This window comes from Martes martes (assembly GCF_963455335.1).
Source record: "Martes martes genome assembly, chromosome: 4".
Classification (NCBI taxonomy): domain Eukaryota; kingdom Metazoa; phylum Chordata; class Mammalia; order Carnivora; family Mustelidae; genus Martes; species Martes martes.
The window spans coordinates 190,626,060-190,653,408 of record NC_137891.1 but is presented as its reverse complement, the minus strand read 5'-3'; the positions used below and the strand labels follow the sequence as shown (position 1 = coordinate 190,653,408).

Genomic DNA, 27,349 nt, shown 5'->3' with positions numbered 1-27,349 from the left:
GATCCCTCCAGGGGTGAGTGTGCCAGGCCGGCAGGAACAGGCCAGGCGGGCACTCAGGACAAAGCAAAGACGACCGGCAATGTTGATTTATTGGACAACTGCAAGTTCTTTCCCAGCAAGATAGAGCCCATTGCTTTATTCAGGTTATTTGTACATTCCAGCAAGTTTGGGGGGTGGGAGGGAAGGGACCACAACGAGAGCCACAAATGCGTGGGGGAAATGGACTATAAACCGTTGTTTACTGTTTTGGGTAAAGAAAAAAAACCTTTATAATCAACATCCCACCCGTCAGTACACGTGGGAGAGAAAAAACGTGATTGTTCCGAATCGCGCATTTGTGTCTCTGCGTTTCCTATGCGCGGTCTGTTGGTACCACTGCCGGCGGCCGGCAGAGCACCTGAAAGTAAAAACGAGTTTCAGGAAGGAACAAGTATTAACAAAAGGAAGCTCGAAAAGACGGCTTCGGGCGGGTGGGCGGCGCGCCGGGCGCCAGGCCAGCAGGTCAGTAGAAGCAGACGGTGTGCAGGAAGGCTCTGCCGCTCTTCTCCTCGAACTCCTGAAGCAGCTCGTCGATCTCGTTCTCCATGTCCTCCGTGTGCTGAATCTGGGGAGAGCAGGCGGGCCGCCCTGAGCCCCGGCCCCACGGCCGCCCCCAGCGCCCGCCGAGCCGCCCCTCACCCGTCTCCGCACACTCGTGCCCACGCACCCCGGCCCGCCGGGGAAGGGAGGCAGAAGCCCCCAGTACACAAACCGTGGGAGCGCACGGGCCTCCTGCCCCCACCGTGCAGAGGCGCGGCCGCTTGCTCAAAGGCTCGGCCCGCACCGTCTGTAGCCTCCACGCACCAGGCGCCCCTCACGTCCCCTCCAAGTTGCGAGACCCACAAAGGTGTGCGCGTGTGGCCAGGCGTCCCTGGTGGAGAACCACTGCCCTAGAGGAGGAGCTGCGGCCAGCGGCCGGCTCCAGGCTGATTCAGGGCTGGTGTGGGCTGGCCCAGGGCTGAGGCTGTCCGCTGGCCTAAGTCTCGGCCTGTAAGCAGTGCCTGTCTGAAGAGAAGAGCAGCCCCTCTGTGACTCGTTTCTCGTCAGGGTGACCCAAATAGAAGTCACATGTGCAACTTCTGGGACATGTGTTCCTCTTCAGCCCTTTCTCGGGCATAATGGCCAGAACATGGGCGCAAGTGCTGGAGCTTCCGCAGCCATGCTGGGCCCTGAGGGATCTCGGGAATGGAAGCTGTGTGGAAAGCAACAGGAGAGGAGGACCTGGGCCCCTCCCGTGGCAAACCAGTCCAGGCCCGCGGGTCTCTGGACTTCCTGGTCAAGCCACTTGTTTCCCTCATTGTTCTGTCAGAGCAGCTGACCTAAATGCAGCTCTCACAGGCAGAACACAGGGCAAGGCGTCTGGCTCTCTCCTTGGGTGGGTTCTTTCGTCACATTTAAGAGAAAATGTTCTGCTCTGGGCACAGCCACGTAGCAGCTACAAAGCACCTACAGGCTCCCACACACGGGAGGGTGCCCAGGGCCACTGTGGGAAGGCCAAGGGCCGGCAGGTCCTGAGGGTGAAGAAGCTCTGGGGGCCCCTGGGCTCTGCTAGACCTGATCGGAGTTCTGGCAGGAGCTCTCGGTAGGGACATGGCCGGGCACTGAGCAGGGCACTGAGCTCCCACCAACCGCACAACAAGCAGAAAAGCAAGTTCTTAAGTCAAACCTGCGCGGTCGACGGGCAAACCGGCAGGCACATTGGCACTGACCTGGCTTTGGACACCTGAAAATAACCCGACATGAACATGAACTGAATCGCGTGACAGCCCCTTTCCTGGTAAAACCTGTGCGTCAGGAGGAGGTGGTCCTGCTATATGTCCCTCCGGCAGACCGCTCCCGGGGACCCCAGGTCAGGCCCACCTGGACCCTGGGCCAGAGCAGGGCCGGACACTCACACACTGGCACAGCTCACAGATGAGGAACGCCCCCAGGGTGGCCTCTTCGTGGTTGTCCTGGATGTCCACGTTGATGACGTGCACCGGCTGGCACGTCTCCTGCTCTCTGGAATTCAGATCTGCCGGGAACAGAGCACAGCGGTCAGAGGCCACAGGATCGGGGCACCTGCTCTACCTGTCCCTGGCCCAGGGGTGGTCAGCCAGGCCCGAGCGCTTCCAAGGCTGGTGGGGGTGATTCAAGGAAACCTGGGGACCACCAAGCTCAACGCACCAGCCACCTTCTCACGAGCAGCCAGGCTGCCCCGGGCCGGAGCATCCGACAGCGTGTTCATTCGCGAGCACCAGCCCCCCATGCGCCCTCCGTGTGCCGAAGACCCTAAAACCCGCACCGCGTGCTCAGACAACACGCAGGGGGTCTCGGACGGATGGACACGACCGGCAGCGGGCGCGCTCTCCCACCCCGGCCCCTCTCCTCAGGCGCGCCACGCAGGCAGGGGGCTTCCTCATGAGGGCCTCGCCCGCCTTCCCGGCCCCGGAAGCAGCAGCGTGTGCCGCCAGGGCAGCCGCCGAGGCCGTGGCGGGCGAAGCCGCGGCCCGGGCACGTGGGGCACCATCGCTCTGCGGCCTTACCTTCCACCACCTGGTCGTACACTCTCTCTTCACACGTGAGGATCAGATCGAACAGGTCTCTGCAGTTCTGGAACCTTTCTGGCCGCGGCTTGATCCTCTTATTTCTGTCCAACATATGTAAGATGCCGTTCTGCGTGTAGCTAAGTGCTGGAGTCAAGGAACTTTGGAAAGACTTCTTAAGGGCAGGACGCGCCAGCCCCCCGTCCAGCTCGGCGCCAGCGTGCACCAGCCCAGCTGCCCCCCACCCCGGCAGGTGCACCGAAGCAACAGAGAGGTTGAGGCCGTTCTGGGGAGTGGGCCGTCCTCGGGGTCTCACAGGAGACAAGGCGGTGGGGGAGGCACCTGCCTTAAGCCCCGCAGACAGGCTGTAGCCTTCACACCAACCCCTTTCTGGGAGGCAGAGAGCTGGTGTCTGCAACCTTCGCTTGCCTTTCCTCAACCTGCTGCTTTGACTCATCCTGGAGCAACTTGGTGACCACGCACAGAGCACAAGCTCTTCCGCAAAGACAAAGCCGGTCCCCCCAAGGCTGGCTCAGTTACAGCAGTACCAGAAAAATCTAGAAACCACCAAGAAAGGCAACTTCAGCAGCAAGAAGGGGGGAGAAGCTCCAGGTTAACTGGAAATAGCGGCCCAGAGCCTCCAGCGGCCGGAGTCCCTCAGAGCTAAGGGGACACACACGGGCCCTGCAGCAGGTGTACGGCCCACCCCGCGCAAACCCAGTGACCTGGTCTATACTCAGGGTCCCAGGGATAGGGTTCACCACCCTCGAGACAGGGACAAAGGCCCTAAAGGGGGTTCCTGACAACTGGGGAGAAGCATCTCGTTAATTCTATTTAAGAGACATGCGCTACCTGCGGATTTCCGAAGGACACATTTAATGGTTTTCCCCGATGTTCGATTATGACAACTTACTTAACCTCCTATCACTCAGAATACATTTCCTGCCTGTCCAGATAGCGGAGAGCTTCCAGAATGTACCCCAGCAGTCCGTGCAAGAGTTCTAAGTTGAAAAGACATGTCACTGTCAGCCGGGAGGTGCTTTTGTGTCCGGTTAGTTTTTTAGCCAAGCGTTCCATCCACTGTGCGTCCCCAGGGCCCGGCCCGCCCCCCGACTGCCGTGCCCGGGGCGGCTGTGAGCCACACGCAGGCTGTGCAGCGTGGAGCGCTCGGTCCTTCCTGCGCTCCGAGTCAGAGTCCAGCGTGGAGAGACGGCATAGGGCAGGCCCTGTGTGGCTGCAGGGAGGACAGAGGCGGCCGAGGCAGGTGGGACAGCGCGCACCCGTCGGCAGGAGGAAGACCACAGAGCACCGGCGTGTCCTCGGAGACAGACCTGTACTCCAGGGGCGCGGCTCCTGGTGAGGCGAGAAGGGGTGGCCGGCCACTAGGCACCCCACAGCAGCACCCCAGGGCCTCGCAAAACCGTCCCTCCCTTACTTAAGCCTCCGTGATTCATATGGAAGAAAAACAAACGAAACTGGGGTTCACGTCCCGAAAGAAAAGACGTCTAGTTCAGGGATCACCTCCCAGCCCCCCGCAGTGGATAAGGAAAGCAGTGGCAGTGGCCCCTCCGGGCTATATCCTGGCCAACAGCAGTGATGCGAGGCCCGGGTTGGGCCGGGCGGGAAGTGCACAAGCCAGGAGCCCCTCACGATGAACCCACACACCCACCTGCTGCTCCCAGTCACGGGGACCTGGAGCCCCCCAGGAACCACGCGAGGACAGGGATAGGATGTGGAGGTCAGCAGAGGGCAGGGCGATGCCCCACCGCACACAGGCCCGGACCAGCCCCTGGCCTGGCTGCCCGTGTTTGGCGAACGGCCGGCCGACTCCCCGAGGCAGAGCAGCAGGCCCGAGTCTCAGTGGCAGGCCACAGCCTCCCGAGAAAGGGGCTCCCTCGACTGGCCTGGAACACTGGGTTCCTAGGTGGTCGGGGGCAAAGACGTGGCATGCGGGCGTCCCCTCTCCCCAGCACCGACTGAAAGTGCCCTGGGAGCGATGGCGGGGGGCGGGGGGGGGGCTCCTAGCGAGGCTTCGGCCTCCACACGAACCGGGGATACTCCCAGAAGGCCGAGGGGATGGGGACGAAGCCACAGCTCCGCCCTCTGGCTCCTGCAGGCCTCTGGGCGAGGACGCCCGCCCCTGCCCCGCTGAGCGCCGCGGCCTGAGGCTCGCACTTGTGTCGCCCACTCCCAGCCCCTGGGCTTCAGAGGGCGCGTGTCTTCACGGCTCTCGGCTGCAACCGGCGAAGGTGGCCCGGGAGCGGGAGCCCGTCCGCCCGACCCCTCCCCCCGCAGTGAGGCCGGCGCAGCCCAGGGGCGCCCGGAGGGTGGGAGGGCCCAGGCAGGGACGTGGTGCTGCGTGTCATACCAAGGAAGCATGGAAAGGACCATCTTGAAACACTCCGGGGTCTGAACCAGCAAACAGACAACTCAGACCTTGCCACCGATGAGCGCGCGCTCCTTAAGGACACTCTCGTAAGCGCCAGCGTGCGGGCCCGAATGAAGCCCGCGGGCAGACACGCGGGCCGCAGGAGGGGAGAGCGTCCCGAGAGAGACGGGAACGAGGCAGGACACCGAGTCGCCGCAGGCGACCTGTCTTCTCTGCAAAGCTGAAATGCAAACGGGAAACCCAAGTCCCGTGCAGCGGAGACGGATGGGGCCCAGGGCCTGGGAGCAGCCTCGCCTGCACAGCCTGGGGCCCGGGGCCCGGAGGCCAGGCTAGGCGCTGCCCCAAAAGCTGCCCTTCCGGGACCCGGCGCGTCTGTCCTCCTGAAGGGCTGCTCCAGCCCTGACAGCCGGGGCACGCGGCTCTGGTTCTGATTCGGGGCACCTTTGCCCGCATCAGGTTTGACTTCAACCCCGATGTTCTCCTCAGCCCGAGACACAGCGGCTTAGCCGGACGTTTCCATCTTTAAAGCCACGTCGCATCTGGTGGACGTGGACACTGGGGCCCCAGAGAAAGGCCCTCACCGCAAGGCAGCCTCTCCCCACCCCGGGGAAGCCCCACGTGCCGTCCTCGGAGGAGGGACGGAGGGAGCCAGGGGCTGGCAGGGCAGGGCCTGGGCCCGTGGAGCCCGGCAGCGGCGGAGCCCGGCAGCCGCAGAGCCCGGGCTCACAGTGGAGACGTTTCCGCGGAGGAAGACGAGGGAAGGCAGAGGCGGAAGCAGACGGCAGCAGGGGACAAGAGCGGGCGAGCCGTTTCCGAGCAAGGGAGAGGCACCGAGAGACCCCACGAGGGACCAGACGCGCGCTCCAAGGCCACGGGTTTACCAGCGGAGCCCCCTCCTCCCTGAGCCACGGCGAGGCAGGGATCTGCCGCAGACCCCCCGCCCCACACTCCTCCCCCACCCGGGGCCTCTGCCTGGCCTGGCCAGACAGAGGCTCTTGCCAAGGACAGCTGAGCGCAGCTCAAGCCTCATTTCCTCACAAGTGTCACCAGCCGAACACAAGACAAACCTGGGTGAGACAGGCTTGGGACACTGAGGACAGAAGTAGGGTCCCCAAGCGGAAATGACCGCAGCAGGAGAAGGGCTCCCAGCGAGGTGGTGCCTGGGCACAAAGGGGCTTCGGGACCAAGGGCCTCACAGCGCCCGCGGATGGGGGCAGGGGCACAGGCCCCAAGTCTTCCCGCTCTGCAGCCAGGGCACCCCGGGGCTTCATCCTGGGGTGGGGGCCCTGGGTTCCCCGTACATCTGCCTGGGGGGTCAACGCGCTGCCGGCAGCCGCACGCAGCCCTGGTCGGACCAAACGCTGCTCACGCGTCCTGTGCAGACGGTGCCTACCTCCGAGATGCGGGGCAAAACGCCCCAAGGACACACACGCCGGGTACCAACACCTACTGTCCCCAAACGCTGCCATGCCTAATCCAGGTCCTTCCACTTTCTGGCCTTGGATGTGACCCAAATCTCTGTGGCCGAGGCTCCCCAAGAGTGGGCCGCACCCAGAAGCCTGTTGGTCTTTTCGAATCCCTCTATCTAGTTTGACCTCTGGTTTTAGACTTGATGAAACGGAAGCACAGACACAAGACAAGAACTCTTACGCAGGACCCAAGTGCCCTCGGGGGAGGGAGATCCGAAGGCAGTTCAGCTCAGAAATGCCCAAATGCCCGCCGCCCACCCCGCAGGCTGGGCCCCCGCAGCCAGTGCCGCAGGACACAGCTGTGTGGGGTGCGCAATGCTGAGGAAGAGGGCCGCGCCCCAGGAGGACTGGAGCGCCTGACAGCCCCCCAAAGGCTCAAGCACAGAACACAGCATCCAGGTAAGCAGGCCATGCTCCCAGGAAGCCCAGGGCAATTTCCCATTCCCAAACCCGTAACGAAGGACAACTCCCCGGGCCTAGGAAATTAGAACCCCTAGTCAGGAGCCTTCCTTCCTCTCTTCTCTGCGGGGCTCAAGGATCTACATCTCCCTCCTGCCCCCTGTGCCTCCCTCTGGAGTATGCGACACATGAGGGGCGGGGCAGGTGTCCAAGGAGCCCCCCTCGGCAGGGAACTGGGTCTCCCCACCCCATCTCAGGAATAATTCGAGTATTTAGTTCAAATCTCAGGGTTATACAGTGACAACAATTCTGCCTTCACTTCAGATCAGCTACGAGGCGTGAGTGGGGCAGCCCCGTGAGCCCGCACATTCAGCGGACACATGGGCTGGTGCCCTCCCTGACCCCCGGCCCACACAGCGAGGCCGGGATGGTCCGCTCGGGGCCATACCGTAAAGTGGTGCCAGGCCCCACACACGCAGGGCCAGATGCTGTGTGCGCCCCCCCCAGCCCCGTGTCACGGAAGATTTGTTAGAACAAAAGCTCCGGGGTTTCACTGAAGGCCTCTTTAAAAACACAACCCCAAGAGCCACAGGCAGCGGCCTCCAGAAGAAGCAGGACAGGCGCCTGCTGCCTCCACGCAGACCTTTCAGGACCATTTTCTGTCAGTCAGACGGCCACGGCCCCCAACAGAACAGTGAGGACCACCCTGGATCCTGCAGACGCACGAGCGAACTCAGAGAACCACCGTATTGCACACTCGGCACCTCCCAGAGAACACAGGCCCCGAGAGCCTGCCAGGAAAGGCCGACAGCGCCATTTTTAGGGACAAGTGTTACTTACGTGAAAAAATAAAGAACATTGGGAAAACAGGCCTCCGGGTTAGCACATTCAGGGTGCAGGGCCCAGAGGTCCCCCCTCCCAAGTCACCCACCTGCACCTGGCGGCGTGAACGCTCCCAGTGGGGACCCGGGCCCGGGAGGTGCGGCCCGCAGGGGCCAAGAGTGGGCACGTGGAGGCAGAGGCGCCCACGACCATGTAGAGTCACACAGTAGCGGCAAAGTTGCTTCCATGGGGCTAGAATCAGCAGAGAACGTGCTGGAAAGAAGACATTTGTGTTTGCAATCACGCTGTGCTCGCCAGTGGCGGCAGCCCCAGCCTCAGCTGCCAGGGCCCAGCGTCGCCCCGAGCAGCTGCTGACACCTGCCCCCGCCCCCCAGCCTCGCTGGGGACGGTTCCAGTCCTGACAGGGTCACGGGGCAGTGGCCTGGATGCAGGAAGATGCTGACCTGCCTAACCTGGCACTTTGCAAGCTGTGCTTGGAACGGACGCTTCTGGGAGGTGCTGCCACCCCACGAGGCCGACTGCCCCGCGCACAGCATGGCGGCTCCTATTCCCCTCCGACCCACCTGCACCCAGCATCACCAGTGGAGGGAGGGTGAGGCCATCGCATTTCTTCAAAGGAAACACCCACCTCTGAACGGGCTTTAAAAGTACTGGCTGGAGGATCCTTCATGCCGGGGGACACCAGGAGGTGTGGGCAGTGAGGTCAAAGTTCAGGACCTCCTCTAAGGCTCCCCCAGCTTCAGTGAGAGCGAGGGTCTCACTCCTGGCCCCTGGAAGTCGGCCTGATGTGAACAGGCAACAAGGGTCATCACAGTGCCCTGTCCAGTATGTTGTAGGAGACTTAAATAATAGAACTAGCGGACGACCACTTGTCCAAACCAGGAAAAACACTGCATTCATTTAAATTCGAGAGAACGTTCACAAAAAAACTTCAAGTCACTTGGCTGGATGAATAAAATTACGGTGGGAGAATTATTTTTAGTCTTTGTGTGTGCGGGTGTTTGAAGCGGCTCTACACCCAACGTGGGGCTCCAAGTCTCGACCCTGAGATCGAGAGTCACAAGCTCTGCCCACTGAGCCAGCGGGGCGCCCCCTTGGTCTTTGTTTCACAGACACACACACCCAATCCCAGCTGTTTATCAAAATTTTAACCTCAAAACAAAAAGCTGACACTGAAGATGAAGAATTTTAGTGAAAGTGATCCTACTTTCTGAAACTTTTTAAAGAAAAAGCTTTTAAATTACGAATTAGTCTCCCACTCCCTGTCTTTTCTACATAAATGGTTCAAGACTGGACTACATCCCCATCCTCCGGTGGGGAAGAAGGCTGAGCCCCGCAGCAGGGGACGGACGCGCTAGAAGGCGGCATCCTGCGGGCTGGGCACGGTCTGCGACGCCTCAGAGGCCCACGTGACTGCAACACAGTACAAAGGAAAAATAAAAGGACCCTCCTTCCCCACTGAAATTCTAATTACCTAAGCGATTTAAAGAAAAAGAGCGGTCTTACCATAAAAGAACATTAGAAAGGAAAAGAGGCAAGCCAAGAGCAGGACCAGGGCACAGTAACCAGACAGAGCCCGGGGTGCCCGCCCGCCCCCAGAGCTTGGCTCCCTCGCTGTCCCAACAACGCATTTTGCACAACAAACTGTCTGGCTCACGGGGAGGTTGAGGAGCCCATCCGAGGGGCCCACAGTCGCTGTACCACCACCCACCCGCCCCCACCCGCCCCAGACACTCTCCACAGGGACCCGAGAAGCAGCCAGAGCCACCGGCCTCCACGAACAGCCGGCCGCGGCAGAGCGGGCGGCGAGGGTCACCAGCAGCAGAAACCCGAGATGAGCAGAGGCCACGGGAGAGAAAGGCGTCACTGAGCATCTTCCAACTGGAACGCACCCAGAACTGCGTGAACCAGGGCCTGGTGGAGGCTTTTCATCATAAAGACCTCAAAACCTTACTCTTGGGGTAATGGCGATGCCCAGTGTGCCCTGAGTGAGGCTGGGACAGGAGCAGCTGCCGTCTAGGAAGAGGCCAGAGGCAGAACATGTGGCTCAGATGAGCTCTGGGGCCAGGGCTGGAACCAGGCCTCCACGAAGGTGCTGAGGACAGGTCTCTCCCACTCTTCCCGACGTGTGTCCCTGACGCTCGTTTCAGGGGTCACACATCCACTGGGAGCCCCTCCTGGACAGAGGGCCGAGGGCATCTGCTGACGACACAGCATGGGCAGGACGACACCCTGATGTAGTGCCCACGCCCCACCCCCCAAAACGCAGGAGTCTGTTCCAAGGTGGACACAGCTGGAGAAGCGTCTCCATTCGGGGTGCCCTCAGTCGCACTCCGCCCCCAAGGCTGGTGGGCGAGCTGTGCCTGTTGTAAGGACCGCTGGGACTCAGACCCACACCTCCTGCTCAGCCTGGCACCTCCCCGGAGCCCTCCTGCTCAACCCACTCTTCGCCCCCCACACGTCCTCCTGGGTCAGGGCCTAGGCAGTCTCCCCGGGCCTGGGAAGAGGATGCACTCCCACCTGCCCCTCGAGTCCACCCCTCTCAAAGGTCATGACAGCTCACCTGATTTCCACCATCCAGGGCCTACTACGTGCCACAGGCCGCACCAACTCCAAGTTTAGATTCAGGGGAGAAAGGCCAAAGGAGACCACACACGTGAATCACGGAGCAGCACGCCAAGTAAAGGGGCACACGCAGGAAGACTGGGCCACTCCTCACCTGTACGGATCCAGGAGACACCCCTCAGCCCGCGTTTTCAGGGTGAAGCACCAGAGTGTGGAAGCAAGAGGCTTCTTACGGCTGCTCTTACGTCAGCAAGCTGTGAGGCTCGAGTGGCGCCCGGTGGCCTCCCCACACCCCGTCCGTCTGGTCTCCACAGGCCTCACAGCGACCAGCTGGATCCAGCAGCTCTGACCCTCCCCCTTCCTCCCTGTCCCCAGCGCGGCAGGGAGTGGGCGGGTCTGGGGCCATCCTGGGGCCATCGCAGGGCTTCACAAGAACACAAACGCGGCCCCTCAGCCATCAGAGGGAGGACTGGGACACGGTGGGCGGGAGCCTCTGACAGAGCCCTTGGCACACTTCGGGAGAGTGAGAAAGGCAGCTTTGAGCCTGGGATCTTCTGAAAGGGCTGTGGGGACAGCTGGAATCCTAGACCACACTCTGAGAACCACTACATAAAAAGCTTTCGAGCTAGAACTTCCTTGTGTTAAAAGTAAGTTCATTTTGGAAATCAAAGCGGTTTTTGCAAAGCAGGGAGGCTGCACTAAACCCCTGGAGGAAATTCCCACACCAGCTCCTGAACCCTAGCACCCAACCTAACTGCGGCCCCGCGGTGAGGCTCGGCGGCCAGGAGACCTTCCAGTCTACAAAGTCCTCCCCCCGCTACCCACGGGGTTATTAGGCCACGGCAAACCACAGGTGTGACCCATCTGACGTAACCCACTCTCAACACACCTGGCGTCAGCATCTCACCCACCGTGGGCTGGGAACACCACGTCTGTTCCCGGCCCTGGGCGAGCTCTGGAAGCCGTGGGTGAGGTCAGCGAGGCTCTGTTACGCCCAGACGCGCAAGTGACCCCTGGCACTACCAGCCAACCGTCTGTGTCCAACGTCCGGCCTCTCCCTAGAGGAGACAGGATGGTGGCTCTTCTGCTTCTTTGGAGTAGTGTAAGGTCGTGATTTACATTTTAAGCACAAGTGCTTTCCCAAAACCTGAAAGCTTAAAGATCAGCAAAACTAGATCAGAGTTTCTCTAGAAATCAGCGTTTAGCTTAGAACACACTCATTTGTTAAACAAACACAGTTTTCAAAAACTACTTAAAAACATAGCTGCCAACCAGCGCAGTAAGATAAGGTCCAACACGGCAGAGGCAAGGGGTGGGGCCAAGCACCCCTCCAGCTCCGGGAGCCCGCCGGGGGCAGGGAAGAAAGCACAGGCTTGAGCTGCGGGTATCATTCCCATGACGGGACCAGCGGCCCTGGCAGCTCCTTCCACCCTGCCGAGCACAGTGGGAGACGGCCCGCTGAGCTTGAAACAAGAGCCCAGGCAGACCTGGAGAAAAGGAAAAGACCCGTGGTCCTACTGCAGAACAGGACTTCGGGGAGGACAGAACCCTGAGCTTGTGGCCACTGGCCTCGGACTCAGGACAGAGCTCAGGAGGCTGTGGGGACCCACAATCTCAGAATTCATTTTTATTTTCAGCTTTTACCCCAACCCAAGAAAAATCGCACCCTGAAGACCGGGGTACACATACAGCGGACCCCTGAACAACACTGGGGGGAGGGGCACCCCCTGCAGGCGAAGATCCAAGTGTGACTGACTCTCCAAAACCTAGACCAGACAGCCCACCATCGCCCCGAAACCTCACTGGTTACACCAACCCCACACCGAGACAGTTTGTCTACACCACACGGTGTTCCCGAACTCAGGTAAGCTAGAGAAACAGCGTTAAGGAAATCACGAGAGGAGACGTTTACAGGACGGTGCTGGGTCATCCAGACAACTCCGCTTTGCGGCCTCGTGTCACTCGGGCCCTGCACACACACGGCAGCCCGAAGCCTCAAAGACAGAGCAGAGCAGCCAGAGGATGACAGTGAGAATGTGGCTGAAAAAACCTAACCCACGGGCGCCTGGCTGGCTCTCTGCCTACTTGTGATCTGTCAAATACATACATAAAATCTAAAAAAAAAAAAAAAAAAAGCCAAATCCCTAAGGAGAGTACACAAGATGGAGAAAAATTAGAAAAACGTGCTGGATACAGGCTCACACCCACTGTCTCCCGATTGTGCGCAAAGCCAGGATCCTGGAAAGTGTTCATTCTACTTGGGTTTCCAATCGGAGTTTAGGAGCAACTGGTCTCTTCTCATATTAATTTACATAATCTCATATTATTTACATAGTTACTGTTTAAGACAAGTGATTTTAAATGATCTTGTAGTTCCCAAAGCGATGATCTACTGCAAGGTTTGAAATGGGCTCCCCATGACACCTCACAAAGACACGGCAGCCCCCCCTTGGAGACCCCCAATGGGGCCCAGTGATCCTGGGTGTGCGGTCCCAGACGGGCCCTTCAGACACAAAGGAACTGTGGTCTCGTTTCAGTGAGACCATCCAGGCGGGCTGAGGGTTCAGCTGCAGACCCCATTCCCTCAGTGAGGGGAGCCCCGTCTGCTGGAGCCTGCACCCAGCTCCACCCCTCTGCTCGAGCCCACAGGGCACGGTTAAGGCTGCTCCGTATTCAAAATAACTCCAAGGTAAAGGAAGAAAAAAGGTTAAAATAAATCACATTAAAAAATAAGACAGGCTGGCCCTCACCAGCACATGGGTGAGCCTCAAACACGCTGGGGGAGCCCACCCCAGGGCCCCACGCACAGGAAACGCGGGGGGCACCCAGGCACAGACAGGGGTTTTTGGAAGGGGGCACGGGGTGACGGAGACGTGATGGAATGAGCCCTGGGTGTTGCAGCAGCGGAGGAACCACTGAACTCCACCTCTGAGACTAATGATCCACTATGTTAATTAATTAAATTTAAATGAGATTTGAAAATGTGCTAAAATCTGCCGTGGCGATGGCTGCTCAACCCTGAGGCACAGCAGCGCCCGCCGGCCGCAGTTGGCTGGCCATGTGCACTCTCCCCCAGCAGTGCTCTTCTGTGGCCCTCGCAAGCGAGAAAGCGGACGTTTCTGGTGGTCTGCGGAGGGTCAGGCCAACAGGGATTCCCTGTATTACCTGCAGATAATCCCCACAGGGAACTGGTAACCGGCCCAGTCTAGCCTAACTAGTTGAGGGTTAAAGAGGTTTCTGTCCCAACTCGCGTGCCTGGCCTCCGCGAGCTCCCAGGGGCAGGTCCTGCAGGGACCGCAGACCAGTGCCTGGCCCTCCACCCGCTGGGGCCGCCCTGCCCACAGACGGAGAGCCACAGGGAAAGCCACCGACAAACAGCCAGAGTTTCAGAAATGAGGAGCTTCTGCACTAACAGGACCACGGGCGCAGACGTGCTGAGAGCTCAACGTCGAGGCCCTGCACTGCGCCTCCGGCGCCCCGTGCACCCGCACACAGGGAAGCCCGGCCCCCAGCCACTGCCCCTCACCTCCCAGCTCTGCCGGTCAGGGACCACTTTCCTTCTGTGACGTCACACTCGCCCTTGAAAATGTGCAATTTACTGAATGTCCTGTTTCATCCGTGGTTTACATCCTAAAACCATCACTTCCCCAGAAGCCCCAGCATTCGCGGTGACAGACCTGGCGTCTGGTGCTTCTTCCGCTTCTCGTATCAGATGCCAATGAGGAAGCGAACAAAACACCAGCACCCCCCACCGCCGCCCCCATCATTAGTCAGGTAGTCCCCTCCTGTCCTCAGGGCACCTCCCAAGCCAGGTGTGGGACCCTCAACACACAGCTGATCCCCGCTGCCTCCTTCCCTGTTTCCCTCATACGGGGAAGGCCTGTGCCCCCATCCCCAGGGTCCTGCCAGTGTGCACACCAACCCGTCCCCCCGTCCCCTCTCCCTGGGAGCAGATGCCCCTTCTTTACCGGTCCAGGGATGCACTTGGCACCCTTCCTAGAAGACAGAAATCCCACCCAAGTGAAGTCAATAGGCTGACAAAGGTATCTCTCTTCCAGAGCCCCATGAGGGGCACTCAAAAGGGGCGGTCCATGAAGGTGACCTTCCTAGGCGGGGTCTCAGGAGGCAAATACTGCTGGTGACAGTGGAAAGAGCCATGACCCCCAACCACCACACCTTCCCCATGATGCAGCAAAGGCACACGTGTGCAGACGCCTCCTGGACTGGATGCTCTATGGGGAGACCGTGCATCTGTACGAAGACAACCCACAGGGAGATTCTGAATTCTGAGCAGCTGGTCTCTGCTCCTCCATTCAGAACTGCTAAGATGCGCACACCAACCCTCCTACTCCAAATCCCTCTCATTCCAGTCTTCTTAAAACATGGTAAAGTGCTGCCCACTCCTAGAAACAGAGCAACCATGGTCAGCTCCAATGTCAGAAGACCTTATTTGTAATAATTAAGGGAGTATGAACAAGCGCGTTATTTTGTTTTAGTTTCTCTGAGTACAAGAGCTTAAAAATGAATGGTGTTGGCTGGAAAACCTTCAAAAACAGACGTGGTCTTGAGAGAAGCTTCACGACACGTGGAGAGTTCACACACAGTCAGAAAACCTGGAGTTACGGTCACAGTGTCTCCAGGATAAGGGGGCTAGTGGTCACTTCTCTGCAAGGCTCAGGGGCAGCTCTCAGCACAAAAGAGAATTTCAGGGAGAGCAGCCTTTCTGAGATGGGGCCTCTGGGTAAGCCAGAGCCCGCCCCCGCCCCCAGCCCGAGGGCGTGAGCAGCGCACCAGCGCGCGGCACTGCGACACAGAGACCAGGATGCAGCTCACCAGGGATGCGCGGGGTCTTCTCCCCAGTGCAGGCTCTGCCGCTCGTGAGAAAGGGGGGCACCCAGGATTTCCCAGAAGGACCTCGGGTCCTGGACTCCCGCCTCCCACAGACAGCCCCACACACCCACGACGGCACTCTGCCTCAGCGCCCGACAGCTTTCTAACTGTAGCTGAGGGCAGCGCGCACTGGGCCAGACAGAGCAACTGTCAGGGTCCAGTTTTACATTTTGCTAGCATGACCTTTGCGGCCACACTCCGTGCTACATAATCTACAGATTTACAGAAAACATCTGTAATTTATTAAAAATTGCAAGAGGACCAACATGAAGACAGACTTTTCTCTCTGGTGCCTATGTTCCTTTCACCTGGTGTATGTTTGGGTTCCATCCCGAGAACTAGAGATCCCTCACCGTACCAAGGCAGGCCCAGAAGTTCTAGAGTAGTACACGTGATCATGAAGTGTCCCGGGCAAAGGCCAGGCAACAATGATCTTAACCACTATACAGCCTGACGCCACGTTCGTAATGAAAAATACCTTTCGTGGGGCGCTGGGGCGGCTCAGTCAGTGAAGCATCTGACTCTTGGGTTTGAGCTTGGGTCATGAATTCAGGGTTTTGAGACTGAGCCCCTCACTGGCTCGGCACCCAGTGCGGAGTCTGCTTGGGATTCCCTTTCCTCCTCCCCCTGCCCCTCTCACTTGTGTGCGTGCTCTCTCTCTCAACATGAGTAATAATTTAAAACAAATACCTTTCTTTCACCTGAGTCTTAAGTAGCAGATCCAGTCTGTTTTGCCTCTTCCTGCAATGAAGCTCTCTCAAATTGTTTGCTTCTAACAGGCTTCCTTCGGTAGCAGACGCGCCCGCCTACCTGGGCTGCTGCGCACAGTGTGCTCTCGTGTGCATACGCGCAGCCGCCTGCAGAGGGGAGCGGCGGGCGGCCCTGCAGCGGGAAAATCAACTCCGCTCTGTGGCTCCTGCCTTCCTCACCTCTGCCGCCCCGGCCCTGTCAACACGGGCCCCACGCGTCCCCCTGCTCACCACGTGTGCCACGTGACTCAGCACCGCACCCCGCGGCAGCCGCTAGGTACCTGCATCACAGAAAGCCCTAGACTGGATGCCAGAGCGACACCCACGTCAGAGGACGCCTGCCAGGGACAAGCACGTGGGGTTTTTAAAAGGGCGACCCACTGGGATACAGTTCTTTGTCCTTCCTAAGGAGATCATTGTACATCTGATCATATGTAGTTTTGAAATCATAAACATTTGGCTTGTCGGGTGCTGGTCCCGGGAGCTTCACGTGCGTTCCTGTTCCAAAGGACCGGACACTGAATCCCCGTTTGCTGAAAGACACAAAGAGAGAAAAAAATCACAGTTGGATTAAGACACAAAATTCTAAAGCCAAGGAATATGGAATGGAAAATAGACAAAATGAGTAACTGCTCAGACTACAGACATGTTTTTAAATTCTAAACTTCCAGCATTTTATTCACAAATTTTTAAAAATCCTATAGCATAAGGGCACCTGGGTGCTCAATCGTTGGGCACCTGCCTTCAGCTCAGGTCATGATCCCAGCGTCCTGGGATGGGGGACACTGCTTCTCCCTCTCCCACCTCCCCTGCCTGTGTCCCCTCTCTCATTGTCTCTCTCTCTGTCAAATAAATAAATAAATCTTAAAAAAAAAAACAAAACCTATAGCATACTGGGGCATCTGAGTGGTCGCATGGTTGAGCGTCTGACTCTTGGTGTCGGCTCAGGTCATGTCTTGGGGTCGTGGGACCGAGGCCTGTGTCGGGATCTGCGCTCAGCGGGGAGCTGGCGTGAGATCCTCTCTCCCTCGGCATCACCCCCCACTCACACGCACGCAGGGCCCTCTAAGAAATAAAGTCTTTAACAAAACTCTACAGCATATTACACCAAAACTGGATGAAAGTGATCGAGACGGAAGACAAAGGGTTGCTGACGCACTTATAGGGTGGCCGTAAGCACCGCAGCTGTTCACCACATCCCCCCAGACCCTCTCTGACCATCAGAGGCCCCACGGACATGCGGAGTTAGGGAAGATTTCCTCTGGAGCACAGCTGACCACCGCCTGGACCGCTGTACAGGGTTCAGGTTCCCAGGACCCCCTCGTGTGTGACTCCGACGACTCTCCCACAGACTTGACCGCACGCGCCACACAGGGAGCGCCACGTCTCAGGCCCCCAACATCCTGTGGGCCGGGGCTCGCCAGGAAACCAGAACTGAGGGCCCCGGGGTGTCAGGCCCACGGGCGCATCCCCGCAGTCTCTTACATCATCACATCGGCCACAAGGCTCAAGAACAAACAGCTCCCAAGCTGTGCCAACTCTGGTAAGCTGGAGTCCAAGGGAAGGGAAGGGACCGAATGCATCTCCTGACAAGCCCGGGGGAGCGTCACGAAGCGCAGCCCGTGAGTGACAACTTGCACCGTAACAAACGTCACCTGAAAGCAAACCTCCCAGGTGTCGCCACGGATAACCCCTCGGGTCGGCTACGGTCATGTGCAATCGTCAGTCTGGCACAGAACTTGCAAGCTTCCAAACTCAGTCAGCAGAACTTGTAAGTGTTAGAAGTGTGTGAAGAAAAACAGCTTTCTCATCACAGCTCCCTATGCGGAAACCACGTAACGTCCACATCTGAAGGAGTTCCGGGCAACGGGACGTGCGGCGAACACGTGTGTTTCCATCAGTGCCTCCAGCGTTCTCCCAGGCCTGCCTGGCTCCAAGATCCCCGGAGACAATGGTCTCCAGCTTTTCTAGGTCTTCCTGCGACTCCTACTTGACTGTGTCCGGAGATACTTCTGGTTTTCACAACGGAGGGGCGCTCCTGGCATCTAGAGGCCAGGGACGCTGCTAAAGCCCCACAATGACGGGGACAGTCCTCCAACCCAAAGCGTCCGCAGGGCCAAGGCGGAGAACACCCTGACCTAGAAAATGAAATGAGTAAACCCCACAGAGGGGCAAAGGTCTGAGCATAAAAGTCACAGGGAAGGAAAGAGCTTAATCTCACTCATCCTAAGAGAAACACATCACGTAAAGGTTGAAGTCTGCTTGTGGGTTAGCACAGTCCCGTTGCCTTGTCAGGGTAAGGACATGGTCCCTTCTGCTCACTGCCGTGTCCCCAGCAGGCACATAGTAAGTAGCTGGCAAAGGGCAAGTGAGTAACAATTTTCCACATAGGAAAACCTCACTCAGACGGTGCCGCTGGACACGACCCGCGAGCCTCTGGAGAAGGTGCCAACATCCAGCAAATGGACACCGCTGTCCCCTCCAGCACAGACGCTTGACTCCGGAAGCCTGTCCTACGGAACACATGCGGACCCGCTGCAAACGGCCCCGCACGACACTCTTGCAGCCCCAAACGGACCCAAAGACGACTAGAGCCACCCTGTGTGTCCCACCACCCAGCAGGGTCCTATTGCCAATGGGAAAAAGGTGAGGGGTGCCACACACACCAAAAAGCTCCTGCGATGATGCACAGAGAAAGCGAAGAGTGGAAACGCAGCTGGCTCCAGCGGCACGGGGGCCGGGAGAGGCTGTGTCCCCGCGGAAGGAGGGCCTCCGCACCTGGCCCGGCTGAGTACCGAGACGGCACATCCTGCAACGGTGAATTTTAGAAGCATTCTTGTCAAGCTTCTTTTAAACACCTCACCCGAGTCCTCTGAGGTTGGTAAGAGCTGAGTCATATGCCTGTGTCCCTGAAAATATGAGATGCGGAAGCTGACCCCCAGAGTGTCCCTCGTGACCAAGAACAGAGCCTAACAGCAGACTCCTGATAAGCACACCAGGCCCCACGCATACCTGAACTGTTAAAACAACCCTCAAAAAGAAAAAAACCCAACAACCCTCAAGACGACCAACATTTCCAATACCTGATCACAAGGCACCTGTGCTGTGACCACAGGGTGACGGGGCCCAGCCACAGGGCACGGATGCACGGCACAAGTCGACTCGTGTGCACCGAGAAGGTGCACGCAGACCACCTTCACTCCAAATCCGAACCTGGTTCCTGACCAGATGATGTACGCTAAAATACATACTTTCTCCCAAGCACCAACAAGCCCGTGATGAAGGCCATCTCAACAGCCCTGAAGGCCAGTCGGCAGGGCCCTTGTTTCTGCACAGGTCCCAACCCCCAAGACAGTCCCAACCCCCAATGCACAGGTCCCAACCCCCAAGACAGTCCCAGAGCAGGTTGAGGCCGCGAGCACCATGGAGAACACGAAGCGGCAAGCCAACATGTCACCACACTGTGAAGAACTGCCCGGAACAAGCAGCTTGTGTTTCAAGTTCCAGGCCGTTCTCCCCGACGTGTCCCGAAGCCGTTCTCCCACTGGGCCAGCAGCTTACTGGCTGCTGAAATGTGAAAACCACACATCACTGAGGGGAGAAGAGGAATTACTCCTGAGACTAACTATGGGCAGCATAACCCTCCTTGAAACCTGCCAACCCTCAAGTCTCCTCTGAGTTTTCTGTGTGTCTCATGTGTCTCAAGACGCCCGGAGGCGGCGCAAGTGTCCCGGACCCTGTAAGCCGACACCACCGACCACTGACCTTGTGTCCAGGAGTGGGTGTGCTTCGAGGGCGCTCAGCCATTCACACACCCAACACCTGTACGTCAAGGCGCAGCCTCTCCAGCAGGTGGGGGAAAGGAGGGACGTGCACCATGAAACCACATGAGCCCACAGAAGTAAGACCCCCAAGGACAGGACTGAAGCTTTAAAACCTAAAAGCCACCACCACGGTCACCGGTGGCAGGCCTGCCGTTCCATTTTGATTCAACAACGTTTCCTGGGGCTTACAACATGATCAAAACAGATCCAACACACTCTCCTTCGACAGTTGGGGGCCGGCAGGCGGGGGCGGGGGGCAGGACAAAGTAGGGAAAACACCCAGTACACAGGACAGTGAGAGGACAGCGATGGAGAAAGCCACGGGGCAGGAGCAGAGCCCGCTCACGGGGAAGTGGGAAACGGGACAGTGCGCCTCAGAGCCTTTCACAGCACACACCCCATGATGCAGAGACCCTGGACAGGGCCCCGCGGTGTTTCAGGCCGGGGAAGGGGAGAGAGGCCACCTGAAAGCTACCCACAGGGCTCCCAGGAGGCTCCAGATGGAGAGCCCCTGGTGCAGGGACTCACATCCCCCGTCCCGCTGGGGCAGCCCAAGACTGAATGGCCGGGATGATGGCACCTAGCAGGCCCACCTCTCTCTTCTACGCATCTTCTGTCACAGTAGGGTCTGAGGCTTGCATTAGCTGTCCAGATGGAAGATTCTCCACTTTTAGTCTATCCACAACCGTAAAAGCAGATCGTCCCAAAGATAACCTAGCCCAACATTCCACCTGGCTTAACCAGGCTTCCGAAGGGGCGACTGCCGGAGCTGCAAACAGACGGGTGGGACTCAGAATGCAGGTAGCCTCCCCTCCACCATCAGAAACAGTCCAGGGCTCTGCTGTCACTGCCCTCCCCAACTTTCTGAAATGGCAGTCAAGTGTATTTAAAAATAAAAATGAAGTGCAGTTTGTTCTTCCCCCAACAGAATGTTCCCAAGTGGCAAAAAGGCTAATTAGCAACAGAAGTGCTGTTTCTTCGAAGCTGATGCAGCTGGCAGAGCGGCCCATCTTGTGCTGTGTGACAACACATAGTGTGACAACGATCTTACATAAAGAAGCGATGCTAAAAAAAACATTCCCGACAACCTAGAGGCTCAACGTCTTTACAAATACCAACAGATCTATCATAAAGAACCTATCACAGAAAATGTCAAATTTTGGGAAAGAGAACTGTTTCCATTGCTATCCCCATGGCTAATGGTAAAATGATGATGTTCAAACAAACCCCGAAAAGGACCATAAGCAAACACCAAATTAACAGCATGGGCTACGCTATGTTTTTTTATTTTCCACAGTGAGATTATTAATCAATTTCAAGCGTTTCTTTGGCCAAGACTGGAATCCTAGAGCCACGGCCAACCTTCAGTAAGCACACTCTGACTCTAAGTAGGGCACAACGCGCTCACAGTCCCAGGTCACCTTCCCTACAGGCACATCACTCACTGCTATCAGCCCGACGTCTAGCCCGTGATGACCTCATACCGATGGACCAATCGACTGCTCGCAAGCCAGTAAACCCGAATGCCCACCTGCAGCTGCACGGCCAGGCCCCTGAAACGTGAGCGCTCCGGCAAAACCTATGTCATCGCCTGCTAAATGTGCGCTATGAACACGTCTCAGTAAACATTTCCCAGGATTCACACTTTATTATCCTCCCACAAGGTCAACAACAAAACTGAGCAGCTAGGCATGAGATACCGGTGTCCCGCTGTGACAAGTGCACCTTACGTTTAGCACCCCCCGTCAGCACCCCCGCTTAGACGTCCCTCCCTCCCTGGCTGCTCTTCCTCAACCTTGGCTTTTTGCTGGCCACCCTGCTCTGCCGGTTGCTGTCAGCCTGTCCAGTGTCCGTCCCCCCACCCCCACCCCCACCCCAGTGACAGCACAACAGGCCCTCGAGATCTGGCACTTTGGATGGTCCAGCGACAAACGACCACGACTGTGCTGCTTTCCTGCTCCAACCCTACGTGGCCCCAAGCAAGGATGTGTTAATGACATGGGTGAAACTGCTGAGCTATCTTCCCTGCTCTGGGCTTCACCCGTTCTCATCTGTAAAAGACTGGAGATGCAGGAAAGAATGTTTTAGCTATGGGAACTGTTACACTACTTGGTCTACCCAGTTCTGAATCCATGTTCGTGTGAAAACTGCCTTTTCTCCAACCATCCTCCTCACTTTAGCTCTGCCTCCTGAAGATTAAAAAAAAAGCCAATGCAGTCCCTTAAAACCTAGGAAGGCAAATGTGTTCCTCTGTAGAGACCTTTTCTGCATTCCCTGCCTTTCTTAAAAAGTCATGATTTCTAATCCTTTCAACTCCCTAAACAGTTCCCAGTTTATTTTTTTCAAGGGTACCCAGAACCAAAATACCAAAAGAGGTAGGCAGAGAGGCTGCAGGGCACAGCTGACTACCCCTCCCTGGTAAAGGCAAGAGATTTCTGGAAATGGGTCCAAGATCAGGGAGTAAGTTTCACACCATGAATGGGGGTGCTCCTGCAACACAACCACAGGCAGCCCCAGACTTGGTCCCATCGGGGAGGGGACGGCCGATTCTGCCCAACTTCCAGTATGGCTGGGAGCCCACATGATCTGGTGATGACCTGGTGATGATCTGAAAGCCCGACCCCAAACTAGAGAACCATGGGACCTTAGCGGATTCTGCTGCCTCACCTCACCCTGGACCCTTCATCAGCCCGTGCTTTATCCACCTGGAGTCTCAGTGCTGTTACTCATCATAACCAGAACCCCTTGCGTCCAAATCCTTACTGTCCCTCATGAGCTAGGGCTTCCTGTTCTGGGCACTGCCTCTTCACTTGTGTTAAATGTGGACATCTAAGGACTGCAAGGACGAAATCAAATGACATTTAGAAGCACCTGGCATGGGGCACCTGGGTGGCTCAGCTGTTAAGTGTCTGCCCTCGGCTCAGGTCATGATCCCAGGGTCCTGGGACCGAGCCCCCCATCAGGCTCTCTGCTCCACAGGGAACCTGCTTCTCCCTCTCCCACTTCCCCTGCTTGTGTTCCCTCTCTCTCTGCCAAATACATAAAATCTTAAAAGAAAGAAAGAAAGAAAGACAGACAGACAGACAAGCAAGCACCTGGCGGAGAGAGCTCAAGAGACTGACTCGCAACCTGGTTCCTTCGTTTGCAGCCTCTCTGCTCCTGTCCCCAAATCACATGGCCTTAGGACTGAAAACAGACCTGAGAACTCAGTTCAGCAGTATGCAGAAGTCTGTCTTACAAAATTTGTGTTGAACAGCTAGACTAAGAGGACTTCCAAGAATCTCAACATGCCCCTTAACATCTAGATCGTTCTGAACAAAAAAATAAATTAATTGGCTCCAAAGGGAAATCTCGGGCTACAGCGTACAAAAAGCAGAAAGAGGTGTCCGTGGAAAACGCTCCCGCAGACCCTAGAGCTCCCACAGCCGGTGCTTGAAACAAGGCAGTCTCAAAAGATCAAAAATAATCACCCCAGGGAACATTGATATGTGTGTGTGTGTGTGTGTGTGTGTGTGTGTATACACGACATATTGTGATATATAAGTGCCAACATTTATTACCATTTGTATTTGACTTGTCAGAAAACAGACGATTTGCAATAGGGCCATAATAACACATAAAATAAAATAGGGTCTCGCTAGTAAAACTAGCCCCTGTGCGGGTTCACTTAACTGTGTTCCTTTCAGTATTTATTTCAGAAGATTTCCTGTGTTTCACAAACACCTCCTGTAGGGCCCTGACGTTCATAAGGTCTCCGGCGGTTCCTCTGTAGGCACCTTTAAAAACCACCATATCAAGTTCTTAGAAATGCGTTTAAACGCTGTAAAATCCAAATAGAAACAAAGCCATAAATAATTTGAAAAGTGAAAGACACGGGAAGTTGTTCCATCTCAACAGCAATTTCAAAACTAAAGGAGGGTGAGATCCTCTTTTGCCCTAGCAGCACGAAAAAATGAAAATGACGCCCAGACTGAAAAAACAGGTTTGCTCTAGAACCTATAAATAGGTTCTTTTCTGGAAGGTAGTCTGGCAAAATATATGAAAACATGAAATATGCCTACTTTTTGAGTCAGCAATTCTACCCCTAGGAATTCATCCAAGGAAACAATCAGAAAACCGTGCAAACGTATTTCTACGGCACAAGGATGTTGACATTTTACGAATGAAAGATAAAAAGCAGCTAAAATGTCTATTAATCCGGGGTTGGCTACAAAATTAATTGCTCCACAGAATTCCTCTGGATTACTGTGTCCTAATTTTATAACCACTGCCATTACTCAATATGAATAAATATATTCAAATTCAATACAACAAAATAACCACCAAAACCCAACATCATGTGAAAAGAAATTACAAAACATTTACTCTCCCTTCAGTGTATGTACACACAGGACACACCCAGAAGGTGCCTCACCGATCCTGTGAGGAACTGTGGTTGCCTCCATCGTCAATGTATTCTGTTTGCAAAGAGATCTTCTTCTAAGTTAACACTATTTTCTAACAAATGAAAACATCCCCCAAGTATAGGTATTTTAGCAATTAAAGGTTCAGGTCTAAGTCAACGTCACATTCATGATGTCAATAATATAAATTACCCTGGGGCGCCTGGGTGGCTCAGTGGGTGAAGCCTCTGCCTTCGGCTCAGGTCATGGTCTCAGGGTCCTGGGATCAAGCCCCGCATCGGGCTCTCTGCTCAGCAGGGAGCCTGCTTCCCCCTCTCTCTCTGCCTGCCTCTCTGCCTACTTGTAATCTGTCAAATAAATAAATAAAATCTTTAAAAAATATTAATAATACAGATTACCCTAAACTTACCTTCGTTTGGAGTCTCTTTTTGAAGCAAATCTGAAACACAGTAAAATGGGTACAAGCACACCTAAGAATTTTGACTTGGCGATTACTGGAGAGGTTCTCTGCACCCCGATTTCCACAGGAGACCCACTGCTGTGCCGGCCGCCACCACTCTGAACGACACAAGGACAGACCGTCCTGCAGGGATCATTTGGGGAGTATCACATGGGCAAGTTCTGGAACTGGTATCATGACAAAACTGCTACAGGTAGTTTAAAAAGAAAAAAACAAAAAAAATTTCCTTTTTGTAGAGTTCAGCTGAAATTTGTTACGCAGATACTGAGCTTAAACGATAGACCGCCATCCAGAATCAGCACGAGGCGGTCTCCAGATCCCCTCTTCTCACTGAGGACATTAAATTTCATTTTCCTTGAGTAACTTTCCAGGAGTGTTAACCTTACATTCTTTTCCTTAAATTTACTGAACTTTAAATGCCTGCAAACTTAATACTAACACTTTCTAGTTTTAAAACAAGTTTGCAATTGTAAAGGTTTCTGTTTAAAAACCTTCACATTGAATTGTTAGGTTCAAAACATCCCATTCTGACGAAAAATGACAGTGAATACGGTGGGCAGTGCGGAATAGGATAGGAAGGATGACACTCCGAACTAGCAGACCTGAACCCTGACACGGTAAAAAAAAGAAAGAAAGAAAGAAACGAAGGAAGGAAGGAAGGAGAGAACGTGCAGAAAATTCTAAGTTTTCCAGGTTGCTGAGGAAGGTGGTCACGGAGAGGCGGCGGCGCTGCTGTCCTCTGAGCCGGGGACACTCCGAGAAGAGGCTTTCCGCACGCCAGACTCCACCCGCAAGTGGTCAGCGTCACGGCCTGCGAGGCCTCGTGACGGAAACACGCTTTATTACACTCACGACGCCAGCATCACGGAAGACCAGCCAGCGCGGACATGTACCCCAGAAACGCAAAACCGAACCCCCGTGTGGCCCGGAAACGCGCGGCTGGAGGCTTTGGGGACGGAGGGCATGTTTTGCCCCAAACTCAAACGCAGATACAAATTCACGGCGTTAACAAAGCGGGCCGTGCCCGTGTTCGGGGTTTCGGTTTTTCTGGGTTATGCCGCGTCGTGCAAGCTTTCCGGCGGGGCCCGTGAACGGCCAGCGGCCTGCACCCCGTCGTGGGACGCGACCACCTCGCAGACGCGAACCCGGGGCCGGCCCTCACGGGCGGACACCCTACAGAAGGGCCGCCACCTCCAGAGGCACAGACGTGCGAGCACAGCGGATGCCAACGCACCACCCCTCGGCTTCCCCGGGAGCTGGGGGCCTGGAGCGCCCGGGAGCCTCCGGGCTCAGAACCCGAAACCTCGCGCGGACGACCGAGCCTTGGGGGCTCCTCGCTGCGCTCGGCCCCGGGGCCGACGAGCCCGGCGCGGCCCCCCCGGCGTCGGCCCTAAGGGAGCGGGACGGCCGCCCAGCACGGGCCGGGCAGGACGCGGGGCCGCAGGGCCGGCCGGGGGGCCGGCGTCCGACGGGGCGCGCTAGGCCAGGGCGGAGGCCCCAACTACCTGAGGATGTTGTGCGCCTCCATGCTCCGGTTCTGGTTGCTCGAGCACACCACCGCCACCCGCAGCGGCGACGACGGCATAGCGGCGGCCGCAACGACCGCGACGCAACCGCTCCGGGACGCCCACCCAGCCGCGGCGCTTCCGCGCGAGCAATATGGCGGCCGCGGCGCCCGGAAGTCATGACGCCAAGGCGGCGGCGCCGGCGACGTAGCGCGTCAGGACGCGGGCGCGGACGCGGCGTCCCGGCGGCCCACCCGCGCCGGCCCACAGCGCCCCGTCGCGAGAGCAGGGAGGCTCCGCCGGCGGGCGCCGAGCCCACAGCGAGCGCGCCGCTGTTCCCGGCGTGCCCGGCAGCAGCCCGAGCTCCTCGCAGGGGCCGCCCTCGGCCCGGAGCCCGGCGCCGGCGTGCTACGTCACTAAACCCGGCCGCCGTCGCCAGGAGTGACGTGACGCCGCGCCGTCGCCCAAGACGCGTCCGACGTGCGGCCGGCGTCGACCGGAGTGACGCGCCGCGCGCCGCGCCGGCCGGTCGGCAGCCGCAGTCGCGGGAGCGCCGCTTCTGCGCGGCGGCTGGCGACGGGGCCCCGCTCCCGCGGCCTGGGCCCTCACTCCGCCCTCGGCCCGCAGTGGGCTCACTCTCAGCGGCTCCCCGCGAGGCCCCGCCTCTCTGCCCCGGCCGCTTAGCGGCCTCCGTGCCCGGGCTCGCGCAGGCGTCCGCACGTCGCTCTCGGAGCCCCGCCGGGTAGCGCTCGGGCCGAGTCCTGGAAGCCTTCGGGGAGGGCAGTCGTGCAGGGCCTCCCGGCTGGGAGCGCAGCTTGACCGGGGCCTCGCGCTGGCCTGGAGGCACCGGGGGCCGGAGTCGCAGGGCCGGGGTAGGACCGGCTTCGGTGCCCCGCCGCGCCCCGCCGCGCCCCGCCGCGCGGATCCGGCCGGAGGGTGGGCCGTGCTGGCTTCCGGGGGCCGGGAGAGGACGGCGCCGTGGAAAGGCGCGCTGCGCGGTGGCCCGCAGACCCCACCGGAGCGGAAGAAGGCTGTGGGGCGGTGGGCTGCTCTGCGCTGCGGACGTGCGGGCGGCCGCCCTGTGGACGCCGGCCTGCGGGCTGGGCGTGACGGCGGGCAGGGCGGAGGAGAAGCTCCCTCGCCGTGGCTGACGTTGCCCGGCATTGCTCTTGTCTTCGGGGAGGAAGACGCGGAGAAGGCTCTCAGTTTTTCTATTTCTTATTTTTTGTAGATTTGAGTAATCTCTACACTCACCGTGGGGCTGGAACTCACGACCCCCGGGAACAGGC

The 27,349-nt window shown here is 57.6% G+C and overlaps 1 protein-coding gene across 7 annotated transcripts; it reads right to left on the bottom strand.

Annotated features, from left to right (window-relative positions):
* Positions 1–71: 71 nt before the first annotated feature.
* On the bottom strand, positions 72–26,455 carry SSU72 (SSU72 homolog, RNA polymerase II CTD phosphatase). Of its 7 annotated transcripts, none has more exons than XM_080803038.1 (6): positions 26,061–26,455; positions 16,258–16,401; positions 2,565–2,704; positions 1,935–2,053; positions 844–1,044; positions 72–604 (listed from the first exon to the last, which is right to left on the bottom strand). In XM_080803038.1, the coding sequence occupies exons 1-6, from the start codon at positions 26,138–26,140 to the stop codon at positions 503–505; spliced, it is 786 nt and encodes a 261-aa protein (XP_080659164.1). In that variant the 5' UTR covers positions 26,141–26,455; the 3' UTR covers positions 72–502. The 7 variants fall into 7 exon arrangements, 5 of the variants coding, with proteins under 5 accessions (XP_080659164.1, XP_080659165.1, XP_080659166.1 ...); XM_080803039.1 differs by lacking the exon at positions 26,061–26,455 and adding an exon at positions 20,286–20,415; XM_080803040.1 differs by lacking the exon at positions 844–1,044.
* Positions 26,456–27,349: the final 894 nt, after the last annotated feature.

Bases quoted from the DNA above. Each gene is read 5' to 3' on its own strand.
- SSU72 (XM_080803036.1), bottom strand. From the start codon at position 3,021: ATGAGTCAAAGCAGCAGGTTGAGGAAAGGCAAGCGAAGGTTGCAGACA. The intron at 1,045-1,934 runs GTGAGTGTCCGG...TCTTCTCTTCAG, and splicing joins TCTGTGAGCTGTGCCAGTGT to ACAGGCACTGCTTACAGGCC. The intron at 605-843 runs GTGCGTGGAGGC...TGCTCTCCCCAG, and splicing joins GGGGACGTGAGGGGCGCCTG to ATTCAGCACACGGAGGACAT.